A 23137-nucleotide genomic window follows, 5' to 3' on the forward strand; every position below is an offset into this window, starting at 1 on the left:
AGACAGACAGACAGAGAGAGAGAGAGACAGAGAGACAGAGAGACTGACAGAGAGACAGAGTGAGAGACAGACAGAGAGAGAGAGAGACAGAGAGAGAGAGACAGACAGACAGGCAGACAGACAGACAGAGACAGAGACAGAGAGACAGACAGGACCCTGATACAACAGCCCAGCTGAGGCTCAGACACACACCACTATATTTTGTAACACTTAGGGTATGTACACACACACACACACACACACACACACACACACACACACACACACACACACACACACACACACACACACACACACACACACACACACACACACACACACACACACACACACACACACACACACACACACCTCAGGGAATGGTCAGAGGGCCCTGTCTACTCCATGCGTGCATTTACACGCGTGTAAGTGTTGTGTGTGAATGTGTGCAGTGTTCATACTCCGAGGAATTTCAGGATACATGCCGAAGACAAAGAATGTGATCCACGTTGCTGCCTAAAGCTGTTCGTATACGTTTTTCCCCTGATAGATTTCCCTGACAGCAGCGAAAGAAAGCTAATAACAAGTCATCCCAATAACAAGTCATCCTAATAACAAGTCATCCCAATAACAAGTCATCCTAATAACAAGTCATCCTAATAACAAGTAATCCTAATAACAAGTCATCCCAATAACAAGTCATCCTAATAACAAGTCATCCCAATAACAAGTCATCCCAATAACAAGACAAGTCATCCCAATAACAAGTCATCCTAATAACAAGTAATCCTAATAACAAGTCATCCCAATAACAAGTCATCCTAATAACAAGACATCCCAATAACAAGTCATCCCAATAACAAGTCATCCCAATAACAAGACAAGTCATCCCAATAACAAGTCATCCTAATAACAAGACAAGTCATCCCAATAACAAGTCATCCTAATAACAAGTCATCCTAATAACAAGTCATCCTAATAACAAGTCATCCCAATAACAAGTCATCCTAATAACAAGTAATCCTAATAACAAGTCATCCCAATAACAAGTCATCCCAATAACAAGTCATTCTAATAACAAGTCATCCCAATAACAAGTCATCCTAATAACAAGTCATCCTAATAACAAGACAAGTCATCCCAATAACAAGTCATCCCAATAACAAGTCATCCTAATAACAAGTCATCCTAATAACAAGTCATCCTAATAACAAGACAAGTCATCCCAATAACAAGTCATCCCAATAACAAGTCATCCTAATAACAAGTCATCCTAATAACAAGTCATCCCAATAACAAGACAAGTCATCCTAATAACAAGTCATCCTAATAACAAGACAAGTCATCCCAATAACAAGTCATCCCAATAACAAGTCATCCTAATAACAAGTCATCCCAATAACAAGTCATCCTAATAACAAGTCATCCTAATAACAAGACAAGTCATCCTAATAACAAGTCCTCCTAATAACAAGTCATCCCAATAACAAGTCATCCCAATAACAAGTCATCCTAATTCCTAAAACAAACTTGATAATAGTCCTATTCTATAATAATCTCAGAGGTTGTGTTCTGCGTATTCCTCTTTTTACTGACTGTATAATCTGGCTACTCCACATTATGAACAGATCGTCATTATAAATTGACAGATAAAACGAATAGAACAAATTAAATATAGGAAGTGCATTATCTCTTACATATTACTTCATGTTTTTTATTTAAACATTTTTTATTTAAACATTTATATCACAATCTTTTTCCCCGTACAGTTGTATTCACACATTTCCTATTCTTGTTTTCTTTTTGGGCCGAATCCTAACTTGAGATGAGCGAGCCGCTCCAATCCAAGTTTTTGGCTGAAAAATCTCTGATCAATATCAATCAATGAACGATTTAAGCCAATCGTGATGATTTCGTTTGAGTGCGGGGTCCCATCTCAAGTTAGCATCTAGTCAGAAACCAATCAACGACAACGATCATGGACACCCAACATTTTGGGACATAAATCTACAGCTTAATAAATACTCTACAAATAATAATAACGCGGGCTTTTAATACCGGAGATAATGATCTGGAGAGAGGAATCGATACGGAAGAGGGGAGATTGGGTAAAGAAGAAGAAGAACGGCATGCTAGATAAACAAGCGTATAAGCATACATGGTAACAAATATGGGAACTTGAATATTACAGCTACCAATGAGCCGAATGCTAACTTGAATATTACAGCTACCAATGAGCAGAATGCTAACCTGAATAATACAGTTACCAATGAGCAGAATGCTAACCTGAATTTTACAGCTACCAATGAGCAGAATGCTAACCCATCGCTCTGTAGATTCTGGATGTTACAAGACTCCTTTACACTCAGTTACAACTGTGATATCCACAGCACAAAGACACTTTCTGATTCTGATAGGTCAGGGATCTCTCGCTCTCTCTCGCTCTCTCGCTTCTGATAGGTCAGGGATCTCTCTCTCTCTGTCTCTCGCTTCTGATAGGTCAGGGATCTCTCTCTCTCTCGCTTCTGATAGGTCAGGGATGTCTCTCTCTCTCTGTCTCTCGCTTCTGATAGGTCAGGGATGTCTCTCTCCCTCACTTCTGATAGGTCAGGGATGTCTCTCTCTCTCACATCTGATAGGTCAGGGATGTCTCTCTCTCTCTTCTGATAGGTCAGGGATCTCTCTCTCTCTCTTCTGATAGGTCAGGGATGTCTCGCTCTCTCTTCTGATAGGTCAGGGATGTCTCTCTCTCTCTCTTCTGATAGGTCAGGGATGTCTCGCTCTCTCTCTTCTGATAGGTCAGGGATGTCTCTCTCTCTCTTCTGATAGGTCAGGGATGTCTCTCTCTCTCTCTGATAGGTCAGGGATGTCTCTCTCTCTCTCTTCTGATAGGTCAGGGATGTCTATCTCTCTCTCTTCTGATAGGTCAGGGATGTCTCTCTGTCTCTTCTGATAGGTCAGGGACGTCTCTCTCTCTCTCTCTTCTGATAGGTCAGGGATGTCTCTCTCTCTCTCTCTCTCTTCTGATAGGTCAGGGATGTCTCTCTCTCTCTCTTCTGATAGGTCAGGGATGTCTCTCTCTCTCTCTCTCTCTCTATTCTGATAGGTTAGGAGGGTGTGACTCAAAACATGGAGATTTGGATCTGATCATTCAGCCAATTAAGAATCCCTGTGCTGTCCTTTTGGCCAATCAGAAACAAACTAAAAACTTACAAAACAAATCTAAAACATGAAAAGTAATTTTCCCTTTTTATGAAGCTACACCAAGCTATCCCTTTTAAACCAAACATTTATAGAATTATTATCAGAAAAAATATTTGTCAAAAATCCATCATACAGTTTGACTTTGAATATAATTTGATTTGATATGTCATAGAAATAAAGACCTGACATGACTTATAGACTGTGATTATGGTGAAGACGAGAACAGTTCCTCGTGTTCAAGTTGTCTCTTCATCACGTTGGCTGATCAACAGACAGTCCTGTTCAATATGGCACCTAGTTCCAAAGTCTAAAAACACTCATGGATGGTTTGAAGCACCAATTGAAGTAACAGATTCATAAACATTTCTCAGATCGTTTTCGTTTCTCATGTTCATCTCTCCAGTTCTAAAACTCTGGAGCGTCCTCCACCTGTTTGTGGTAATCCTCATCCAGCGGGTTGTCTGGACACGTCTGCCCGTTGTTAGGAGGCCTGACCTGGTTATAACGACTCCAGTCCCCCTTACAGATGATCCAGGGCAGGACGTCGACCTTGTAGTGGAGGTCAGCGGAGAACTCGTTGCTGATGAGGTTGGGTGTTCCGGCTCCTTTACCCCGGGTGATGAGCTTCATGTTGTCACTGTAGCAGCAGTGCTGTGCGGCCAGAGTAGTGGACTCTAGAGTTAACACGGAGCGGATGCAGCACCGGGCCGTGGGTTTGTAGATCTCTAGTTTCTCCTTGGGGCCGCTGGCGTCTTTCCAGCGGAAGTCCCGGCGTGTGGCGGGGTCGGGGACGTCGGCCGTGCTGTAGGCCACCTCGGTGGGGTAGGAGCAGGGGCAGCTGGGGAGGTCGTTGGAGACCTTGGTCATGTATTTCTTTAGGAACTCAGACTTACAGTTCATCCAGCGTTCACAGCTGTCTGTGTCTAGAAGACATTAGAGACAGAGTTAGTCTGGATCTCTCCCTACAGCTGTCTGTGTATAGAATACATTAGAGACAGAGACAAAGTTAGCCTGGATCTCTCCCTACAGCTGTCTGTGTCTAGAAGACATTAGAGACAGAGACAAAGTTAGCCTGGATCTCTCCCTACAGCTGTCTGGGTCTAGAAGACATTAGAGACAGAGACAAAGTTAGCCTGGATCTCTCCCTACAGCTGTCTGTGTCTAGAAGACATTAGAGACAGAGTTAGTCTGGATCTCTCCCTACAGCTGTCTGTGTCTAGAAGACATTAGAGACAGAGACAGAGTTAGCCTGGATCTCTCCCTACAGCTGTCTGTGTCTAGAAGACATTAGAGACAGAGTTAGTCTGGATCTCTCCCTACAGCTGTCTGTGTCTAGAAGACATTAGAGACAGAGTTAGTCTGGATCTCTCCCTACAGCTGTCTGGGTCTAGAAGACATTAGAGACAGAGTTAGTCTGGATCTCTCCCTACAGCTGTCTGTGTCTAGAAGACATTAGAGATAGAGTTAGTCTGGATCTCTCCCTACAGCTGTCTGTGTCTAGAAGACATTAGAGACAGAGATAGAGTTAGTCTGGATCTCTCCCTACAGCTGTCTGTGTCTAGAAGACATTAGAGACAGAGTTAGTCTGGATCTCTCCCTACAGCTGTCTGTGTCTAGAAGACATTAGAGACAGAGACAGAGTTAGTCTGGATCTCTCCCTACAGCTGTCTGTGTCTAGAAGACATTAGAGACAGAGACAGAGTTAGTCTGGATCTCTCCCTACAGCTGTCTGTGTCTAGAAGACATTAGAGACAGAGACAGAGTTAGCCTGGATCTCTCCCTACAGCTGTCTGGGTCTAGAAGACATTAGAGACAGAGTTAGTCTGGATCTCTCCCTACAGCTGTCTGTGTCTAGAAGACATTAGAGACAGAGTTAGTCTGGATCTCTCCCTACAGCTGTCTGTGTCTAGAAGACATTAGAGACAGAGACAGAGTTAGCCTGGATCTCTCCCTACAGCTGTCTGTGTCTAGAAGACATTAGAGACAGAGACAGAGTTAGTCTGGATCTCTCCCTACAGCTGTCTGTGTCTAGAAGACATTAGAGACAGAGTTAGTCTGGATCTCTCCCTACAGCTGTCTGTGTCTAGAAGACATTAGAGATAGAGTTAGCCTGGATCTCTCCCTACAGCTGTCTGGGTCTAGAAGACATTAGACATAGAGTTAGCCTGGATCTCTCCCTACAGCTGTCTGGGTCTAGAAGACATTAGAGATAGAGTTAGCCTGGATCTCTCCCTACAGCTGTCTGGGTCTAGAAGACATTAGAGATAGAGTTAGCCTGGATCTCTCCCTACAGCTGTCTGTGTCTAGAAGACATTAGAGACAGAGTTAGTCTGGATCTCTCCCTACAGCTGTCTGTGTCTAGAAGACATTAGAGACAGAGACAGAGTTAGCCTGGATCTCTCCCTACAGCTGTCTGTGTCTAGAAGACATTAGAGACAGAGTTAGTCTGGATCTCTCCCTACAGCTGTCTGTGTCTAGAAGACATTAGAGACAGAGTTAGTCTGGATCTCTCCCTACAGCTGTCTGGGTCTAGAAGACATTAGAGACAGAGTTAGTCTGGATCTCTCCCTACAGCTGTCTGTGTCTAGAAGACATTAGAGATAGAGTTAGTCTGGATCTCTCCCTACAGCTGTCTGTGTTTCATTTTTTTTCATTTTCATTCATTTGATGGGTTCTTTTCTCCTGGCTAACTGAGGATATTGGAACAGACACAGAGAGCAGAACATTACAGAATGCTTGGCTCTCTTCCTGTCCTGATGCAGAATGAGAAAGAATGACGAGTGGGCCCAGGAAGGACTGGGCCATAGAAATATATTGACTAGAACAGACATATCCTCACAAATCAATGGGCTGCGCTGGAGGACTGGGCCATGGAAATATATTGACTAGAACAGACATATCCTCACAAATCAATGGGCTGTCTGGGAAGACTGGGCCACTGTTTTGAGGTCAATTCAGAAAGTAACCCTGACCTGGACATTAATGCTGAATAGAATCGCTGTTGCGTTTGACAGTGGAGGAAATCTGATGTTTAGATACATGAGGGGAAAATTACTAAAAAGACTACTGAAAGAAGAGTCTTACCGACGCCAAAGAGCTCTGTAGCGTTGAACTCATCGGTTCCAGCCAGCAGACTGACCTCAGTGGCGGCTGTCTTGAACGCATCTTCAATACCTTTAGACAGACACACGGTCAGTTAATGATGCAACAGGAAGAAAGATGTAAGCACAGTAAACACTCTGTGTACTTCCTGCTTCCTGTTTCACACGCTGTGTACTTCCTGTTTCCTGTTTCACACCCCGTGTATTTCCTGTGTCACTCTGACCTCCTATAATACTGAAGTGATGTTCATTTTAAAAAATCTACAGGTATTTATCATCTCTTTAAAAATCTACAGGTATTTATCATCCCTTTAAATATCTACAGGTATTTATCATCCCTTTAAATATCTACAGGTATTTATCATCCCTTTAAAAATCTACAGGTATTTATCATCCCTTTAAATATCTACAGGTATTTATCATCTCTTTAAAAATCTACAGGTATTTATCATCCCTTTAAATATCTACAGGTATTTATCATCCCTTTAAAAATCTACAGGTATTTATCATCCCTTTAAATATCTACAGGTATTTATCATCCCTTTAAAAATCTACAGGTATTTATCATCCCTTTAAATATCTACAGGTATTTATCATCCCTTTAAATATCTACAGGTATTTATCATCCCTTTAAATATCTACAGGTATTTATCATCCCTTTAAATATCTACAGGTATTTATCATCCCTTTAAAAATCTAAAGGTATTATCATCCCTTTAAATATCTACAGGTATTTATCATCCCTTTAAAAATCTACAGGTATTTATCATCCCTCTAAATATCTACAGGTATTATCATCCCTTTAAATATCTACAGGTATTTATCATCCCTTTAAATATCTACAGGTATTTATCATCCCTTTAAATATCTACAGGTATTTATCATCCCTTTAAATATCTAGAGGTATTTGTCATGCCTTTAAAAATCTACAGGTATTATCATCCCTTTAAATATCTACAGGTATTATCATCCCTTTAAATATCTACAGGTATTATCATCCCTTTAAAAATCTACAGGTATTATCATCCCTTTAAATATCTACAGGTATTATCATCCCTTTAAATATCTACAGGTATTATCATCCCTTTAAATATCTACAGGTATTTATCATCCCTTTAAATATCTACAGGTATTTATCATCCCTTTAAATATCTAGAGGTATTTATCATCCCTTTAAAAATCTACAGGTATTATAATCCCTTTAAATATCTACAGGTATTTATCATCCCTTTAAATATCTAGAGGTATTTATCATCCCTTTAAATATCTAGAGGTATTTGTCAACCCTTTAAAAATCTACAGGTATTATCATCCCTTTAAATATCTACAGGTATTTATCATCCCTTTAAATATCTACAGGTATTTATCATCCCTTTAAATATCTACAGGTATTTGTCATCCCTTTAAATATCTACAGGTATTTATCATCCCTTTAAAAATATACAGGTATTTATCATCCCTTTAAATATCTACACGTATTTATCATCCCTTTAAATATCTACAGGTATTTATCATCCCTTTAAATATCTACAGGTATTTATCATCCCTTTAAATATCTACAGGTATTTATCATCCCTTTAAATATCTACAGGTATTTATCATCTCTTTAAATATCTACAGGTATTTATCATCCCTTTAAATATCTACAGGTATTTATCATCCCTTTAAAAATCTACAGGTATTATCATCCCTTTAAATATCTACAGGTATTTATCATCCCTTTAAATATCTACAGGTATTTATCATCCCTTTAAATATCTACAGGTATTTATCATCCCTTTAAAAATCTACAGGTATTTATCATCCCTTTAAAAATCTACAGGTATTTATCATCCCTTTAAATATCTACAGGTATTTATCATCCCTTTAAATATCTACAGGTATTTATCATCCCTTTAAATATCTACAGGTATTTATCATCCCTTTAAATATCTACAGGTATTTATCATCCCTTTAAATATCTACAGGTATTTATCATCCCTTTAAATATCTACAGGTATTTATCATCCCTTTAAAAATCTACAGGTATTATCATCCCTTTAAATATCTACAGGTATTTATCATCCCTTTAAATATCTACAGGTATTTATCATCCCTTTAAATATCTACAGGTATTTATCATCCCTTTAAATATCTACAGGTATTTATCATCCCTTTAAATATCTACAGGTATTTATCATCCCTTTAAATATCTACAGGTATTTATCATCCCTTTAAAAATCTACAGGTATTATCATCCCTTTAAAAATCTACAGGTATTATCATCCCTTTAAATATCTACAGGTATTTATCATCCCTTTAAATATCTACAGGTATTTATCATCCCTTTAAATATCTACAGGTATTTATCATCCCTTTAAATATCTACAGGTATTTATCATCCCTTTAAATATCTACAGGTATTATAATCCCTTTAAATATCTACAGGTATTTATCATCCCTTTAAATATCTACAGGTATTATAATCCCTTTAAATATCTACAGGTATTTATCATCCCTTTAAATATCTACAGGTATTTATCATCCCTTTAAATATCTACAGGTATTTATCATCCCTTTAAATATCTACAGGTATTATAATCCCTTTAAATATCTACAGGTATTTATCATCCCTTTAAATATCTACAGGTATTTATCATCCCTTTAAATATCTACAGGTATTTATCATCCCTTTAAATATCTACAGGTATTTATGACCCATAAAAATAAAAAGTAAATATGACAGTGGCCATTTAAACATGTGACCTGGATCCAATGACACAAATAAAGAAAAATAGGTTCAGAAAACACAGCCTGTCACACTGTCCTCACCTGGGCAGGTCAGCAAGCTGCCTCAATCAGGGGGTTCAGAACACAGCCTGTCACACTGTCCTCACCTGGGCAGGTCAGCAAGCTGCCTCAATCAGGGGGTTCAGAACACAGCCTGTCACACTGTCTTCACCTGGGCAGGTCAGCAAGCTGCCTCAATCAGGGGGTTCAGAACACAGCCTGTCACACTGTCCTCACCTGGGCAGGTCAGCAAGCTGCCTCAATCAGGGGGTTCAGAACACACAGCCTGTCACACTGTCCTCACCTGGGCAGGTCAGCAAGCTGCCTCAATCAGGGGGTTCAGAACACACAGCCTGTCACACTGTCCTCACCTGGGCAGGTCAGCAAGCTGCCTCAATCAGGAGGTTTAGAACACACAGCCTGTCACACTGTCCTCACCTGGGCAGGTCAGCAAGCTGCCTCAATCAGGGGGTTCAGAACACACAGCCTGTCACACTGTCCTCACCTGGGCAGGTCAGCAAGCTGCCTCAATCAGGGGGTTTAGAACACAGCCTGTCACACTGTCCTCACCTGGGCAGGTCAGCAAGCTGCCTCAATCAGGGGGTTCAGAACACAGCCTGTCACACTGTCCTCACCTGGGCAGGTCAGCAAGCTGCCTCAATCAGGAGGTTTAGAACACACAGCCTGTCACACTCTCCTCACCTGGGCAGGTCAGCAAGCTGCCTCAATCAGGGGGTTCAGAACACACAGCCTGTCACACTGTCCTCACCTGGGCAGGTCAGCAAGCTGCCTCAATCAGGAGGTTCAGAACACAGACTGTCACACTTTCCTCACCTGGGCAGGTCAGCAAGGTGCCTCAATCAGGGGGTTCAGAACACACAGCCTGTCACACTGTCCTCACCTGGGCAGGTCAGCAAGCTGCCTCAATCAGGAGGTTTAGAACACACAGCCTGTCACACTCTCCTCACCTGGGCAGGTCAGCAAGCTGCCTCAATCAGGGGGTTCAGAACACACAGCCTGTCACACTGTCCTCACCTGGGCAGGTCAGCAAGCTGCCTCAATCAGGAGGTTTAGAACACACAGCCTGTCACACTGTCCTCACCTGGGCAGGTCAGCAAGCTGCCTCAATCAGGGGGTTCAGAACACAGCCTGTCACACTGTCCTCACCTGGGCAGGTAAGCAAGCTGCCTCAATCAGGGGGTTCAGAACACAGCCTGTCACACTGTCCTCACCTGGGCAGGTCAGCAAGCTGCCTCAATCAGGGGGTTCAGAACACACAGCCTGTCACACTGTCCTCACCTGGGCAGGTCAGCAAGCTGCCTCAATCAGGAGGTTTAGAACACACAGCTTGTCACACTGTCCTCACCTGGGCAGGTCAGCAAGCTGCCTCAATCAGGGGGTTCAGAACACACAGCCTGTCACATTGTCCTCACCTGGGCAGGTCAGCAAGCTGCCTCAATCAGGGGGTTCAGAACACACAGCCTGTCACATTGTCCTCACCTGAGCAGGTCAGCAAGCTGCCTCAATCAGGGGGTTCAGAACACAGCCTGTCACACTGTCCTCACCTGGGCAGGTCAGCAACCTGCCTCAATCAGGGGGTTCAGAACACAGCCTGTCACACTGTCCTCACCTGGGCAGGTCAGCAAGCTGCCTCAATCAGGAGGTTTAGAACACACAGCCTGTCACACTGTCCTCACCTGGGCAGGTCAGCAAGCTGCCTCAATCAGGAGGTTTAGAACACACAGCCTGTCACACTGTCCTCACCTGGGCAGGTCAGCAAGCTGCCTCAATCAGGAGGTTTAGAACACACAGCCTGTCACACTGTCCTCACCTGGGCAGGTCAGCAAGCTGCCTCAATCAGGAGGTTTAGAACACACAGCCTGTCACACTGTCCTCACCTGGGCAGGTCAGCAAGCTGCCTCAATCAGGGGGTTCAGAACACACAGCCTGTCACACTGTCCTCACCTGGGCAGGTCAGCAAGCTGCCTCAATCAGGGGGTTTAGAACACAGCCTGTCACACTGTCCTCACCTGGGCAGGTCAGCAAGCTGCCTCAATCAGGGGGTTCAGAACACAGCCTGTCACACTGTCCTCACCTGGGCAGGTCAGCAAGCTGCCTCAATCAGGAGGTTTAGAACACACAGCCTGTCACACTCTCCTCACCTGGGCAGGTCAGCAAGCTGCCTCAATCAGGGGGTTCAGAACACACAGCCTGTCACACTGTCCTCACCTGGGCAGGTCAGCAAGCTGCCTCAATCAGGAGGTTCAGAACACAGACTGTCACACTTTCCTCACCTGGGCAGGTCAGCAAGGTGCCTCAATCAGGGGGTTCAGAACACACAGCCTGTCACACTGTCCTCACCTGGGCAGGTCAGCAAGCTGCCTCAATCAGGAGGTTTAGAACACACAGCCTGTCACACTCTCCTCACCTGGGCAGGTCAGCAAGCTGCCTCAATCAGGGGGTTCAGAACACACAGCCTGTCACACTGTCCTCACCTGGGCAGGTCAGCAAGCTGCCTCAATCAGGAGGTTTAGAACACACAGCCTGTCACACTGTCCTCACCTGGGCAGGTCAGCAAGCTGCCTCAATCAGGGGGTTCAGAACACAGCCTGTCACACTGTCCTCACCTGGGCAGGTAAGCAAGCTGCCTCAATCAGGGGGTTCAGAACACAGCCTGTCACACTGTCCTCACCTGGGCAGGTAAGCAAGCTGCCTCAATCAGGGGGTTCAGAACACAGCCTGTCACACTGTCCTCACCTGGGCAGGTAAGCAAGCTGCCTCAATCAGGGGGTTCAGAACACAGCCTGTCACACTGTCCTCACCTGGGCAGGTAAGCAAGCTGCCTCAATCAGGGGGTTCAGAACACACAGCCTGTCACACTGTCCTCACCTGGGCAGGTCAGCAAACTGCCTCAATCAGGGGGTTCAGAACACAGCCTGTCACACTGTCCTCACCTGGGCAGGTCAGCAAACTGCCTCAATCAGGGGGTTCAGAACACAGCCTGTCACACTGTCCTCACCTGGGCAGGTCAGCAAGCTGCCTCAATCAGGGGGTTCAGAACACACAGCCTGTCACACTGTCCTCACCTGGGCAGGTCAGCAAGCTGCCTCAATCAGGAGGTTTAGAACACACAGCTTGTCACACTGTCCTCACCTGGGCAGGTCAGCAAGCTGCCTCAATCAGGGGGTTCAGAACACACAGCCTGTCACATTGTCCTCACCTGGGCAGGTCAGCAAGCTGCCTCAATCAGGGGGTTCAGAACACACAGCCTGTCACATTGTCCTCACCTGAGCAGGTCAGCAAGCTGCCTCAATCAGGGGGTTCAGAACACAGCCTGTCACACTGTCCTCACCTGGGCAGGTCAGCAACCTGCCTCAATCAGGGGGTTCAGAACACAGCCTGTCACACTGTCCTCACCTGGGCAGGTCAGCAAGCTGCCTCAATCAGGAGGTTTAGAACACACAGCCTGTCACACTGTCCTCACCTGGGCAGGTCAGCAAGCTGCCTCAATCAGGAGGTTTAGAACACACAGCCTGTCACACTGTCCTCACCTGGGCAGGTCAGCAAGCTGCCTCAATCAGGAGGTTTAGAACACACAGCCTGTCACACTGTCCTCACCTGGGCAGGTCAGCAAGCTGCCTCAATCAGGAGGTTTAGAACACACAGCCTGTCACACTGTCCTCACCTGGGCAGGTCAGCAAGCTGCCTCAATCAGGAGGTTTAGAACACACAGCCTGTCACACTGTCCTCACCTGGGCAGGTCAGCAAGCTGCCTCAATCAGGGGGTTCAGAACACACAGCCTGCCACATTGTCCTCACCTGGGCAGGTCAGCAAGCTGCCTCAATCAGGGGGTTCAGAACACACAGCCTGTCACATTGTCCTCACCTGGGCAGGTCAGCAAGCTGCCTCAATCAGGGGGTTCAGAACACAGCCTGTCACACTGTCCTCACCTGGGCAGGTCAGCAACCTGCCTCAATCAGGGGGTTCAGAACACAGCCTGTCACACTGTCCTCACCTGGGCAGGTCAGCAAGCTGCCTCAATCAGGAGGTTTAGAACACACAGCCTGTCACACTGTCCTCACCTGGGCAGGTCAGCAAGCTGCCTCAATCAGGAGGTTTAGAACACACAGCCTGTCACACTGTCCTCACCTGGGCAGGTCAGCAAGCTGCCTCAATCAGGAGGTTTAGAACACACAGCCTGTCACACTGTCCTCACCTGGGCAGGTCAGCAAGCTGCCTCAATCAGGGGGTTCAGAACACAGCCTGTCACACTGTCCTCACCTGGGCAGGTCAGCAAGCTGCCTCAATCAGGGGGTTCAGAACACAGCCTGTCACACTGTCCTCACCTGGGCAGGTCAGCAAGCTGCCTCAATCAGGGGGTTCAGAACACAGCCTGTCACACTGTCCTCACCTGGGCAGGTCAGCAAGCTGCCTCAATCAGGGGGTTCAGAACACAGCCTGTCACACTGTCCTCACCTGGGCAGGTCAGCAAGCTGCCTCAATCAGGGGGTTCAGAACACAGACTGTCACACTTTCCTCACCTGGGCAGGTCAGCAAGCTGCCTCAATCAGGGGGTTCAGAACACAGCCTGTCACACTGTCCTCACCTGGGCAGGTCAGCAAGCTGCCTCAATCAGGGGGTTCAGAACACAGCCTGTCACACTGTCCTCACCTGGGCAGGTCAGCAAGCTGCCTCAATCAGGGGGTTCAGAACACACAGCCTGTCACACTGTCCTCACCTGGGCAGGTCAGCAAGCTGCCTCAATCAGGAGGTTTAGAACACACAGCCTGTCACACTGTCCTCACCTGGGCAGGTCAGCAAGCTGCCTCAATCAGGGGGTTCAGAACACAGCCTGTCACACTGTCCTCACCTGGGCAGGTCAGCAAGCTGCCTCAATCAGGGGGTTCAGAACACACAGCCTGTCACACTGTCCTCACCTGGGCAGGTCAGCAAGCTGCCTCAATCAGGAGGTTTAGAACACACAGCCTGTCACACTGTCCTCACCTGGGCAGGTCAGCAAACTGCCTCAATCAGGGGGTTCAGAACACAGCCTGTCACACTGTCCTCACCTGGGCAGGTCAGCAAGCTGCCTCAATCAGGGGGTTCAGAACACAGAGCCTGTCACACTGTCCTCACCTGGGCAGGTCAGCAAGCTGCCTCAATCAGGGGGTTCAGAACACACAGCCTGTCACATTGTCCTCACCTGGGCAGGTCAGCAAGCTGCCTCAATCAGGGGGTTCAGAACACAGACTGTCACACTTTCCTCACCTGGGCAGGTCAGCAAGCTGCCTCAATCAGGGGGTTCAGAACACACAGCCTGTCACACTGTCCTCACCTGGGCAGGTCAGCAAGCTGCCTCAATCAGGAGGTTTAGAACACACAGCCTGTCACACTGTCCTCACCTGGGCAGGTCAGCAAGCTGCCTCAATCAGGGGGTTCAGAACACACAGCCTGTCACACTGTCCTCACCTGGGCAGGTCAGCAAGCTGCCTCAATCAGGGGGTTCAGAACACAGCCTGTCACACTGTCCTCACCTGGGCAGGTCAGCAAGCTGCCTAAATCAGGGGGTTCAGAACACAGCCTGTCACACTGTCCTCACCTGGGCAGGTCAGCAAGCTGCCTCAATCAGGGGGTTCAGAACACACAGCCCGTCACACTGTCCTCACCTGGGCAGGTCAGCAAGCTGCCTCAATCAGGGGGTTCAGAACACACAGCCCGTCACACTGTCCTCACCTGGGCAGGATGGCATGTCACAGGTGCGTGACTCAGTGGCAGTGCAGGCATAACCACATGACCTGGTCCTCTTCTGGTTCCCGTTCTTACAGGTTACACTGCATGGAGACCAGTTACTCCAGTCACCCTCTCCGTCTATATAGTCTGGAGAGGAGCGCGAGAGAGGGGGGGGGGGGGAAGAGAGAGAGATCAACATCAACAAAAAGTGTTGACTTTACAGTGAAATGCTTAATTACGATCCGTTTCCTAACAGTGAAAAAGTATGAACATGAATAAAATAAATGAAAAGAAAATAGTACCACAATAAATAACAAAAAATAGGCTATATAGAAGTAGTACAGGTACCGAGTCAGTGTACTGGGGTACGAGGTGGTACCGAGTCAGTGTACTGGGGTACGAGGTGGTAGTGAGTCAGTGTACTGGGGTACGAGGTAGTAGTGAGTCAGTGTACTGGGGTACGAGGTGGTAGTGAGTCAGTGTACTGGGGTACGAGGTGGTAGTGAGTCAGTGTCCTGGGGTACGAGGTGGTAGTGAGTCAGTGTACTGGGGTACGAGGTAGTAGTGAGTCAGTGTACTGGGGTACGAGGTGGTAGTGAGTCAGTGTACTGGGGTACGAGGTAGTAGTGAGTCAGTGTACTGGGGTACGAGGTGGTAGTGAGTCAGTGTACTGGGGTACGAGGTAGTAGTGAGTCAGTGTACTGGGGTACGAGGTGGTAGTGAGTCAGTGTACTGGGGTACGAGGTGGTAGTGAGTCAGTGTCCTGGGGTACGAGGTGGTAGTGAGTCAGTGTACTGGGGTACGAGGTAGTAGTGAGTCAGTGTACTGGGGTACGAGGTGGTAGTGAGTCAGTGTACTGGGGTACGAGGTAGTAGTGAGTCAGTGTACTGGGGTACGAGGTGGTAGTGAGTCAGTGTACTGGGGTACGAGGTGGTAGTGAGTCAGTGTACTGGTGTACGAGGTAGTAGTGAGTCAGTGTACTGGTGTACGAGGTAGTAGTGAGTCAGTGTACTGGGGTACGAGGTGGTAGTGAGTCAGTGTACTGGGGTACGAGGTTGTAGTGAGTCAGTGTACTGGTGTACGAGGTAGTAGTAAGTCAGTGTACTGGTGTACGAGGTGGTAGTAAGTCAGTGTACTGGGGTACGAGGTGGTAGTGAGTCAGTGTACTGGTGTACGAGGTAGTAGTAAGTCAGTGTACTGGTGTACGAGGTGGTAGTAAGTCAGTGTACTGGGGTACGAGGTGGTAGTAAGTCAGTGTACTGGGGTACGAGGTAGTAGTAAGTCAGTGTACTGGGGTACGAGGTGGTAGTGAGTCAGTGTACTGGTGTACGAGGCAGTAGTAAGTCAGTGTACTGGGGTACGAGGTGGTAGTGAGTCAGTGTACTGGTGTACGAGGTAGTAGTGAGTCAGTGTACTGGTGTACGAGGTAGTAGTGAGTCAGTGTACTGGTGTACGAGGTAGTAGTGAGTCAGTGTACTGGGGTACGAGGTGGTAGTGAGTCAGTGTACTGGGGTACGAGGTGGCAGTGAGTCAGTGTACTGGGGTACGAGGTAGTAGTGAGCCAGTGTACTGGTGTACGAGGTAGTAGTGAGTCAGTGTACTGTTGTACGAGGTAGTAGTGAGTCAGTGTACTGGTGTACGAGGTAGTAGTGAGTCAGTGTACTGGGGTACGAGGTGGTAGTGAGTCAGTGTACTGGGGTACGAGGTGGCAGTGAGTCAGTGTACTGGGGTACGAGGTAGTAGTGAGTCAGTGTACTGGGGTACGAGGTGGTAGTGAGTCAGTGTACTGGGGTACGAGGTGGCAGTGAGTCAGTGTACTGGGGTACGAGGTGGTAGTGAGTCAGTGTACTGGGGTACGAGGTGGCAGTGAGTCAGTGTACTGGGGTACGAGGTAGTAGTGAGTCAGTGTACTGGGGTACGAGGTGGTAGTGAGTCAGTGTACTGGGGTACGAGGTGGCAGTGAGTCAGTGTACTGGGGTACGAGGTAGTAGTGAGTCAGTGTACTGGGGTACGAGGTAGTAATGAGTCGGTGTACTGGGGTTCGAGGTAGTTGTGAGTCGGTGTACTGGGGTACGAGGTAGTTGTGAGTCGGTGTCCTGGGGTACGAGGTAGTAATGAGTCAGTGTACTGGGGTATGAGGTAGTAATGAGTCAGTGTACTGGGGTACGAGGTAGTAATGAGTCAGTGTACTGGGGTACGAGGTAGTAATGAGTCAGTGTACTGGGGTACGAGGTAGTACAGAGTCAGTGTACTGGGGTACGAGGTAGTACAGAGTCAGTGTACTGGGGTACGAGGTAGTACAGAGTCAGTGTACTGGGGTACGAGGTAGTAATGAGTCAGTGTACTGGGGTAAGAGGTAGTAATGAGTCAGTGTCCTGGGGTACGAGGTAGTACCGAGTCAGTGTCCTGGGGTACGAGGTAGTACCGAGTCAGTGTCCTGGGGTACGAGGTAGTAATGAGTCAGTGTACTGGGGTACGAGGTAGTAGTGAGTCAGTGTACTGGGGTACGAGGTAGTAATGAGTCAGTGTACTGGGGTACGAGGTAGTTGTGAGTCAGTGTCCTGGGGTACGAGGTAGTAGTGAGTCAGTGTCCTGGGGTACGAGGTAGTAATGAGTCAGTGTACTGGGGTACGAGGTAGTAATGAGTCAGTGTACTGGGGTACGAGGTAGTAATGCGTCAGTGTACTGGGGTACGAGGTAGTAGTGAGTCAGTGTACTGGGGTACGAGGTAGTAATGAGTCAGTGTACTGGGGTACGAGGTAGTAATGAGTCAGTGTCCTGGGGTACGAGGTAGTACCGAGTCAGTGTCCTGGGGTACGAGGTAGTACCGAGTCAGTGTCCTGGGGTACGAGGTAGTAATGAGTCAGTGTACTGGGGTACGAGGTAGTAGTGAGTCAGTGTACTGGGGTACGAGGTAGTAGTGAGTCAGTGTTCTGGGGTACGAGGTAGTAGTGAGTCAGTGTTTTGGGGTACGAGGTAGTAATGAGTCAGTGTACTGGGGTACGAGGTAGTACAGAGTCAGTGTACTGGGGTACAAGGTAGTAATGAGTCAGTGTACTGGGGTACGAGGTAGTAATGAGTCGGTGTACTGGGGTACCAGGTAGTTGTGAGTCAGTGTACTGGGGTACGAGGTAGTTGTGAGTCGGTGTTCTGGGGTACGAGGTAGTAATGAGTCAGTGTACTGGGGTACGAGGTAGTACAGAGTCAGTGTACTGGGGTACGAGGTAGTACAGAGTCAGTGTACTGGGGTACGAGGTAGAACAGAGTCGGTGTACTGGGGTACGAGGTAGTAATGAGTCAGTGTACTGGGGTACGAGGTAGTAATGAGTCAGTGTACTGGGGTACGAGGTAGTTGTGAGTCAGTGTCCTGGGGTACGAGGTAGTAGTGAGTCAGTGTCCTGGGGTACGAGGTAGTAATGAGTCAGTGTACTGGGGTACGAGGTAGTAATGAGTCAGTGTACTGGGGTACGAGGTAGTAATGAGTCAGTGTCCAGGGGTACGAGGTAGCAATGAGTCAGTGTACTGAGGTACCAGGTGAGTCAGTGTCCTGGGGTACGAGGTAGTAATGAGTCAGTGTCCTGGGGTACATGGTAGTAGTGAGTCAGTGTCCTGGGGTACGAGGTAGTAATGAGTCAGTGTACTGGGGTACTCGGTAGTTGTGAGTCAGTGTCCTGGGGTACGAGGTAGTAGTGAGTCAGTGTCCTGGGGTACGAGGTAGTAATGAGTCAGTGTACTGGGGTACGAGGTAGTAATGAGTCAGTGTACTGGGGTACGAGGTAGTAATGAGTCAGTGTCCAGGGGTACGAGGTAGCAATGAGTCAGTGTACTGGGGTACCAGGTAGTAATGAGTCAGTGTCCTGGGGTACGAGGTAGTAATGAGTCAGTGTCCTGGGGTACGAGGTAGTAGTGAGTCAGTGTCCTTGGGTACGAGGTAGTAGTGAGTCAGTGTTCTGGGGTACGGGGTAGTAGTGAGTCAGTGTCCTGGGGTACGAGGTAGTAATGAGTCAGTTTTCTGTGGTACCAGGTGAGTCAGTGTCCTGGGGTACGAGGTAGTAATGAGTCAGTGTACTGGGGTACGAGGTAGTAATGAGTCAGTGTCCTGGGGTACATGGTAGTAGTGAGTCAGGATGGGATGGGGTGATGGATGGGTCATGGATTGGGGTATGGTTGGGTCATGGATTGGGTGTGGGCTTATGGTGGGGGTGTGGGGGGTCATGGATGGGGTGGGGGGATGGTGGGGGGGTCATGGATTGAGTGTGGGGGGTCATGGTGGGGGGGTGGGGGTCATGGATGGGGTGTGGGGTCATGGATGGGGTGGGGGGATGGTGGGGGGGTCGTGGATTGAGTGTGGGGGGTCATGGTGGGGGGGTGGGGGTCATGGATTGGGTGTGGGTGTAATGGATTGGGTGTGGTGTCATGAATGGGTTGTAGGGGTCATGTCATGGGGGGGATGGGGTCTTGGAGGGGGGGATAATAGTTCCCTTTGACTTTGACTCTCAGACAGCTAACACACTCACTGACACACACAGGGCAGAGTGAGTGTTTTCAGTGTTTACAAAAACATTTGGCAACAAAAAAAACAATATAATCCAGGAAAGCTCTACTACAAACCAGGGAGGTTAACACACTGTAATAATTACAAATGAGGTGTAAAAAAAAAATTGAATCAAATAGTTTCGTTTTAGCATAAGACACATTCAAATGAGTCTGGGCTGGGATTGGTTCAGTCTAGTGTTTTTCTGGAAGTCTGGACTGAAATGCCAAGAAATCCTCGTTTACTTCCAATTATCATTAAAGGGATCAGTTTAATAATCATACCTGGAAACCTCCTGCCCGGGCTCAGGAGAATGTTTTTCACATGTAGAGTTTTCTTACATGTGAACTGTAAATATGATTATCCACATGTGAACTGTAAATATGATTATCCACATGTGAACTGCAAATATGATTATCCACATGTGAACTGTAAATATGATTATCCACATGTGAACTGTAAATATGATTTATCCACATGTGAACTGTAAATATGATTTATCCACATGTGAACTGTAAATATGATTATCCACATGCGAACCGCAAATATGATTATCCACATGTGAACCGTAAATATGATTATCCACATGTGAACTGTAAATATGATTATCCACATGTGAACTGTAAATATGATTATCCACATGTGAACTGTAAATATGATTATCCACATGTGAACTGCAAATATGATTATCCACATGTGAACTGTAAATATGATTTATCCACATGTGAACTGCAAATATGATTATCCACATGTGAAACGCAAATATGATTATCCCCATATGAACTGTAAATATGATTATCCACATGTGAACTGCAAATATGATTATCCACATGTGAACTGTAAATATGATTATCCACATGTGAACTGTAAATATGATTATCCACATGTGAACTGCAAATATGATTATCCACATGTGAACTGTAAATATGATTTATCCACATGTGAACTGCAAATATGATTATCCACATGTGAAACGCAAATATGATTATCCCCATATGAACTGTAAATATGATTATCCACATGTGAAATGCAAATATGATTTATCCACATGTGAACTGCAAATATGATTTATCCACATGTGAACTGTAAATATGATTATCCACATGTGAACTGTAAATATGATTTATCCACATGTGAACTGCAAATATGATTTATCCACATGTGAACTGTAAATATGATTATCCACATGTGAACTGTAAATATGATTATCCACATGTGAACTGCAAATATGATTTATCCACATGTGAACTGTAAATATGATTATCCACATGTGAACTGTAAATATGATTTATCCACATGTGAACTGCAAATATGATTTATCCACATGTGAACTGTAAATATGATTATCCACATGTGAACTGTAAATATGATTATCCACATGTGAACTGCAAATATGATTTATCCACATGTGAACTGCAAATATGATTTATCCACATGTGAACTGCAAATATGATTTATCCACATGTGAACTGCAAATATGATTATCCACATGTGAACTGTAAATATGATTTATCCACATGTGAACTGTAAATATGATTATCCACATGTGAATGTTTTTACGTGAAACTGCATAATCGATTCTCACGTTGAAAGTTTTTAACGTTGAAACCGCACATTTCAATTCACATGTGAAAGGTGAAAACATGTTATTTTACACACATGTGAAACGGTGTTGTTAACATGTGGACTCCAAATGTAAATACATTACATGTGAAATTTAAACTCAACATGCGAAAACAGTTATTTCATGTGTTTTTGTTGTTGTTGTAAGGGCAGCTGTGAGATCACAGTCTATCTCCTGTTCCTGTAGTGAGACAGCTTGATGTACCAGGACACCCCCTGGACAGGACACTAGTCTATCTCCTGTTTCTGTAGTGAGACAGCTTGATGTACCAGGACACTCCCTGGACAGGACACTAGTCTATCTCCTGTTTCTGTAGAGAGACAGCTTGATGTACCAGGACACTAGTCTATCTCCTGTTTCTGTAGAGAGACAGCTTGATGTACCAGGACACTAGTCTATCTCCTGTTTCTGTAGAGAGACAGCTTTCTGTACCAGGACAGTCCAATAGTAGACAACTAGATAGTTGTCCATCCTCTGTGATTAAACATTGGATTTCAGTTTGAACAAGAACGTAACAGATGGATAAATAATATTTCTCGTCTCTCCATAACACCCACATTCCTCTGTAACTGTTGTTATGTTGGAGTCGGTGGACAGGCTGAGACACGGTTGAGGATGTTACGGCTTCGCGAGGGCGAATTCTTCCACAGCAGATTTATCTACCTAGCGGGCCAGTTGAGAACGTTATGAGTGTTTGTTGTGTGGCAGGAGCTAACAGAAGTGGTCTGTTCTAAACACTAGGGAACAAGGTGTCATCTGGGACACAGCCCTGGTGTCGACCCGGTTGATTTTCCAGGGGCGTTTAAACTGTGCGTACGTACACACATGTACACACACACACACACAGTTCAGCTGCACGGACAAAACCAGCTCATGGAACTAAAGAATGTTAAAAGCTTCAATCACAGCCCAGTCTGGCCTGAAAGGACTGGAACCAGTACACTGTAGTTATTATGGTGCCAGCTATCTGCTAACTACACTGTAGTTATTATGGTGTCAGCTATCTGCTAACTACACTGTAGTTGTTATGGTGTCAGCTATCTGCTAACTACACCGTAGTTATTATGGTGTCAGCTATCTGCTAACTACACTGTAGTTATTATGGTGTCAGCTATCTGCTAACTACACTGTAGTTATTATGGTGTCAGCTATCTGCTAACTACACTGTAGTTATTATGGTGTCAGCTATCTGCTAACTACACTGTAGTTGTTATGGTGTCAGCTATCTGCTAACTACACTGTAGTTATTATGGTGTCAGCTATCTGCTAACTACACTGTAGTTATTATGGTGTCAGCTATCTGCTAACTACACTGTAGTTGTTATGGTGTCAGCTATCTGCTAACTACACTGTAGTTATTATGGTGTCAGCTATCTGCTAACTACACTGTAGTTATTATGGTGTCAGCTAACTACACTGTAGTTACTATGGTGTCAGCTATCTGCTAACTACACTGTAGTTATTATGGTGTCAGCTATCTGCTAACTACACTGTAGTTATTATGGTGTCAGCTATCTGCTAACTACACTGTAGTTATTATGGTGTCAGCTAACTACACTGTAGTTACTATGGTGTCAGCTATCTGCTAACTACACTGTAGTTATTATGGTGCCAGCTATCTGCTAACTACACTGTAGTTATTATGGTGTCAGCTATCTGCTAACTACACTGTAGTTATTATGGTGTCAGCTAACTACACTGTAGTTACTATGGTGTCAGCTATCTGCTAACTACACTGTAGTTATTATGGTGCCAGCTATCTGCTAACTACACTGTAGTTATTATGGTGTCAGCTAACTGCACTGTAGTTACTATGGTTTCAGCTATCTGCTAACTACACTGTAGTTATTATGGTGTCAGCTATCTGCTAACTACACTGTAGTTATTATGGTGCCAGCTAACTACACTGTAGTTATTATGGTGTCAGCTATCTGCTAACTACACAGTAGTTATTATGGTGTAAGCTATCTGCTAACTACACAGTAGTTATTATGGTGTCAGCTATCTGCTAACTACACTGTAGTTATTATGGTGTCAGCTATCTGCTAACTACACTGTAGTTATTATGGTGCCAGCTAACTACACCGTAGTTATTATGGTGTCAGCTATCTGCTAACTACACTGTAGTTATTATGGTGTCAGCTATCTGCTAACTACACAGTAGTTATTATGGTGTCAGCTATCTGCTAACTACA

General features: G+C 45.7%; 1 protein-coding gene across 6 annotated transcripts in view; it reads right to left on the reverse strand.

Annotated features, from left to right (window-relative positions):
* Positions 1 to 1689: 1689 nt before the first annotated feature.
* Positions 1690 to 23137, reverse strand: part of ism1 (isthmin 1) — a 54532-nt gene continuing 33084 nt past the window's right edge. For 2 of the 6 annotated variants that reach the window (XR_016487086.1, XR_016487087.1), the window contains 4 exons: positions 14788 to 14931; positions 6268 to 6357; positions 2302 to 4106; positions 1690 to 2229 (listed from right to left, as the gene is read on the reverse strand). Coding sequence is in view for 3 of the 6 variants with exons in the window: in XM_090201770.1 (XP_090057896.1) it covers positions 3589 to 4106; positions 6268 to 6357; positions 14788 to 14931 (752 nt within the window). In the remaining 3 variants the exon portion in view is untranslated. Of the gene's footprint in view, positions 4107 to 6267; positions 6358 to 14787; positions 14932 to 23137 lie in introns of all 6 variants that reach the window. The other 4 variants (XM_090201770.1, XM_090201771.1, XR_016487088.1 and 1 more) reach the window with 3 other exon arrangements.

Source organism: Oncorhynchus mykiss, chromosome 16 (genome assembly GCF_057628025.1).
Source record: "Oncorhynchus mykiss isolate SJ-2025 chromosome 16, ASM5762802v1, whole genome shotgun sequence".
Lineage (NCBI taxonomy): Eukaryota > Metazoa > Chordata > Actinopteri > Salmoniformes > Salmonidae > Oncorhynchus > Oncorhynchus mykiss.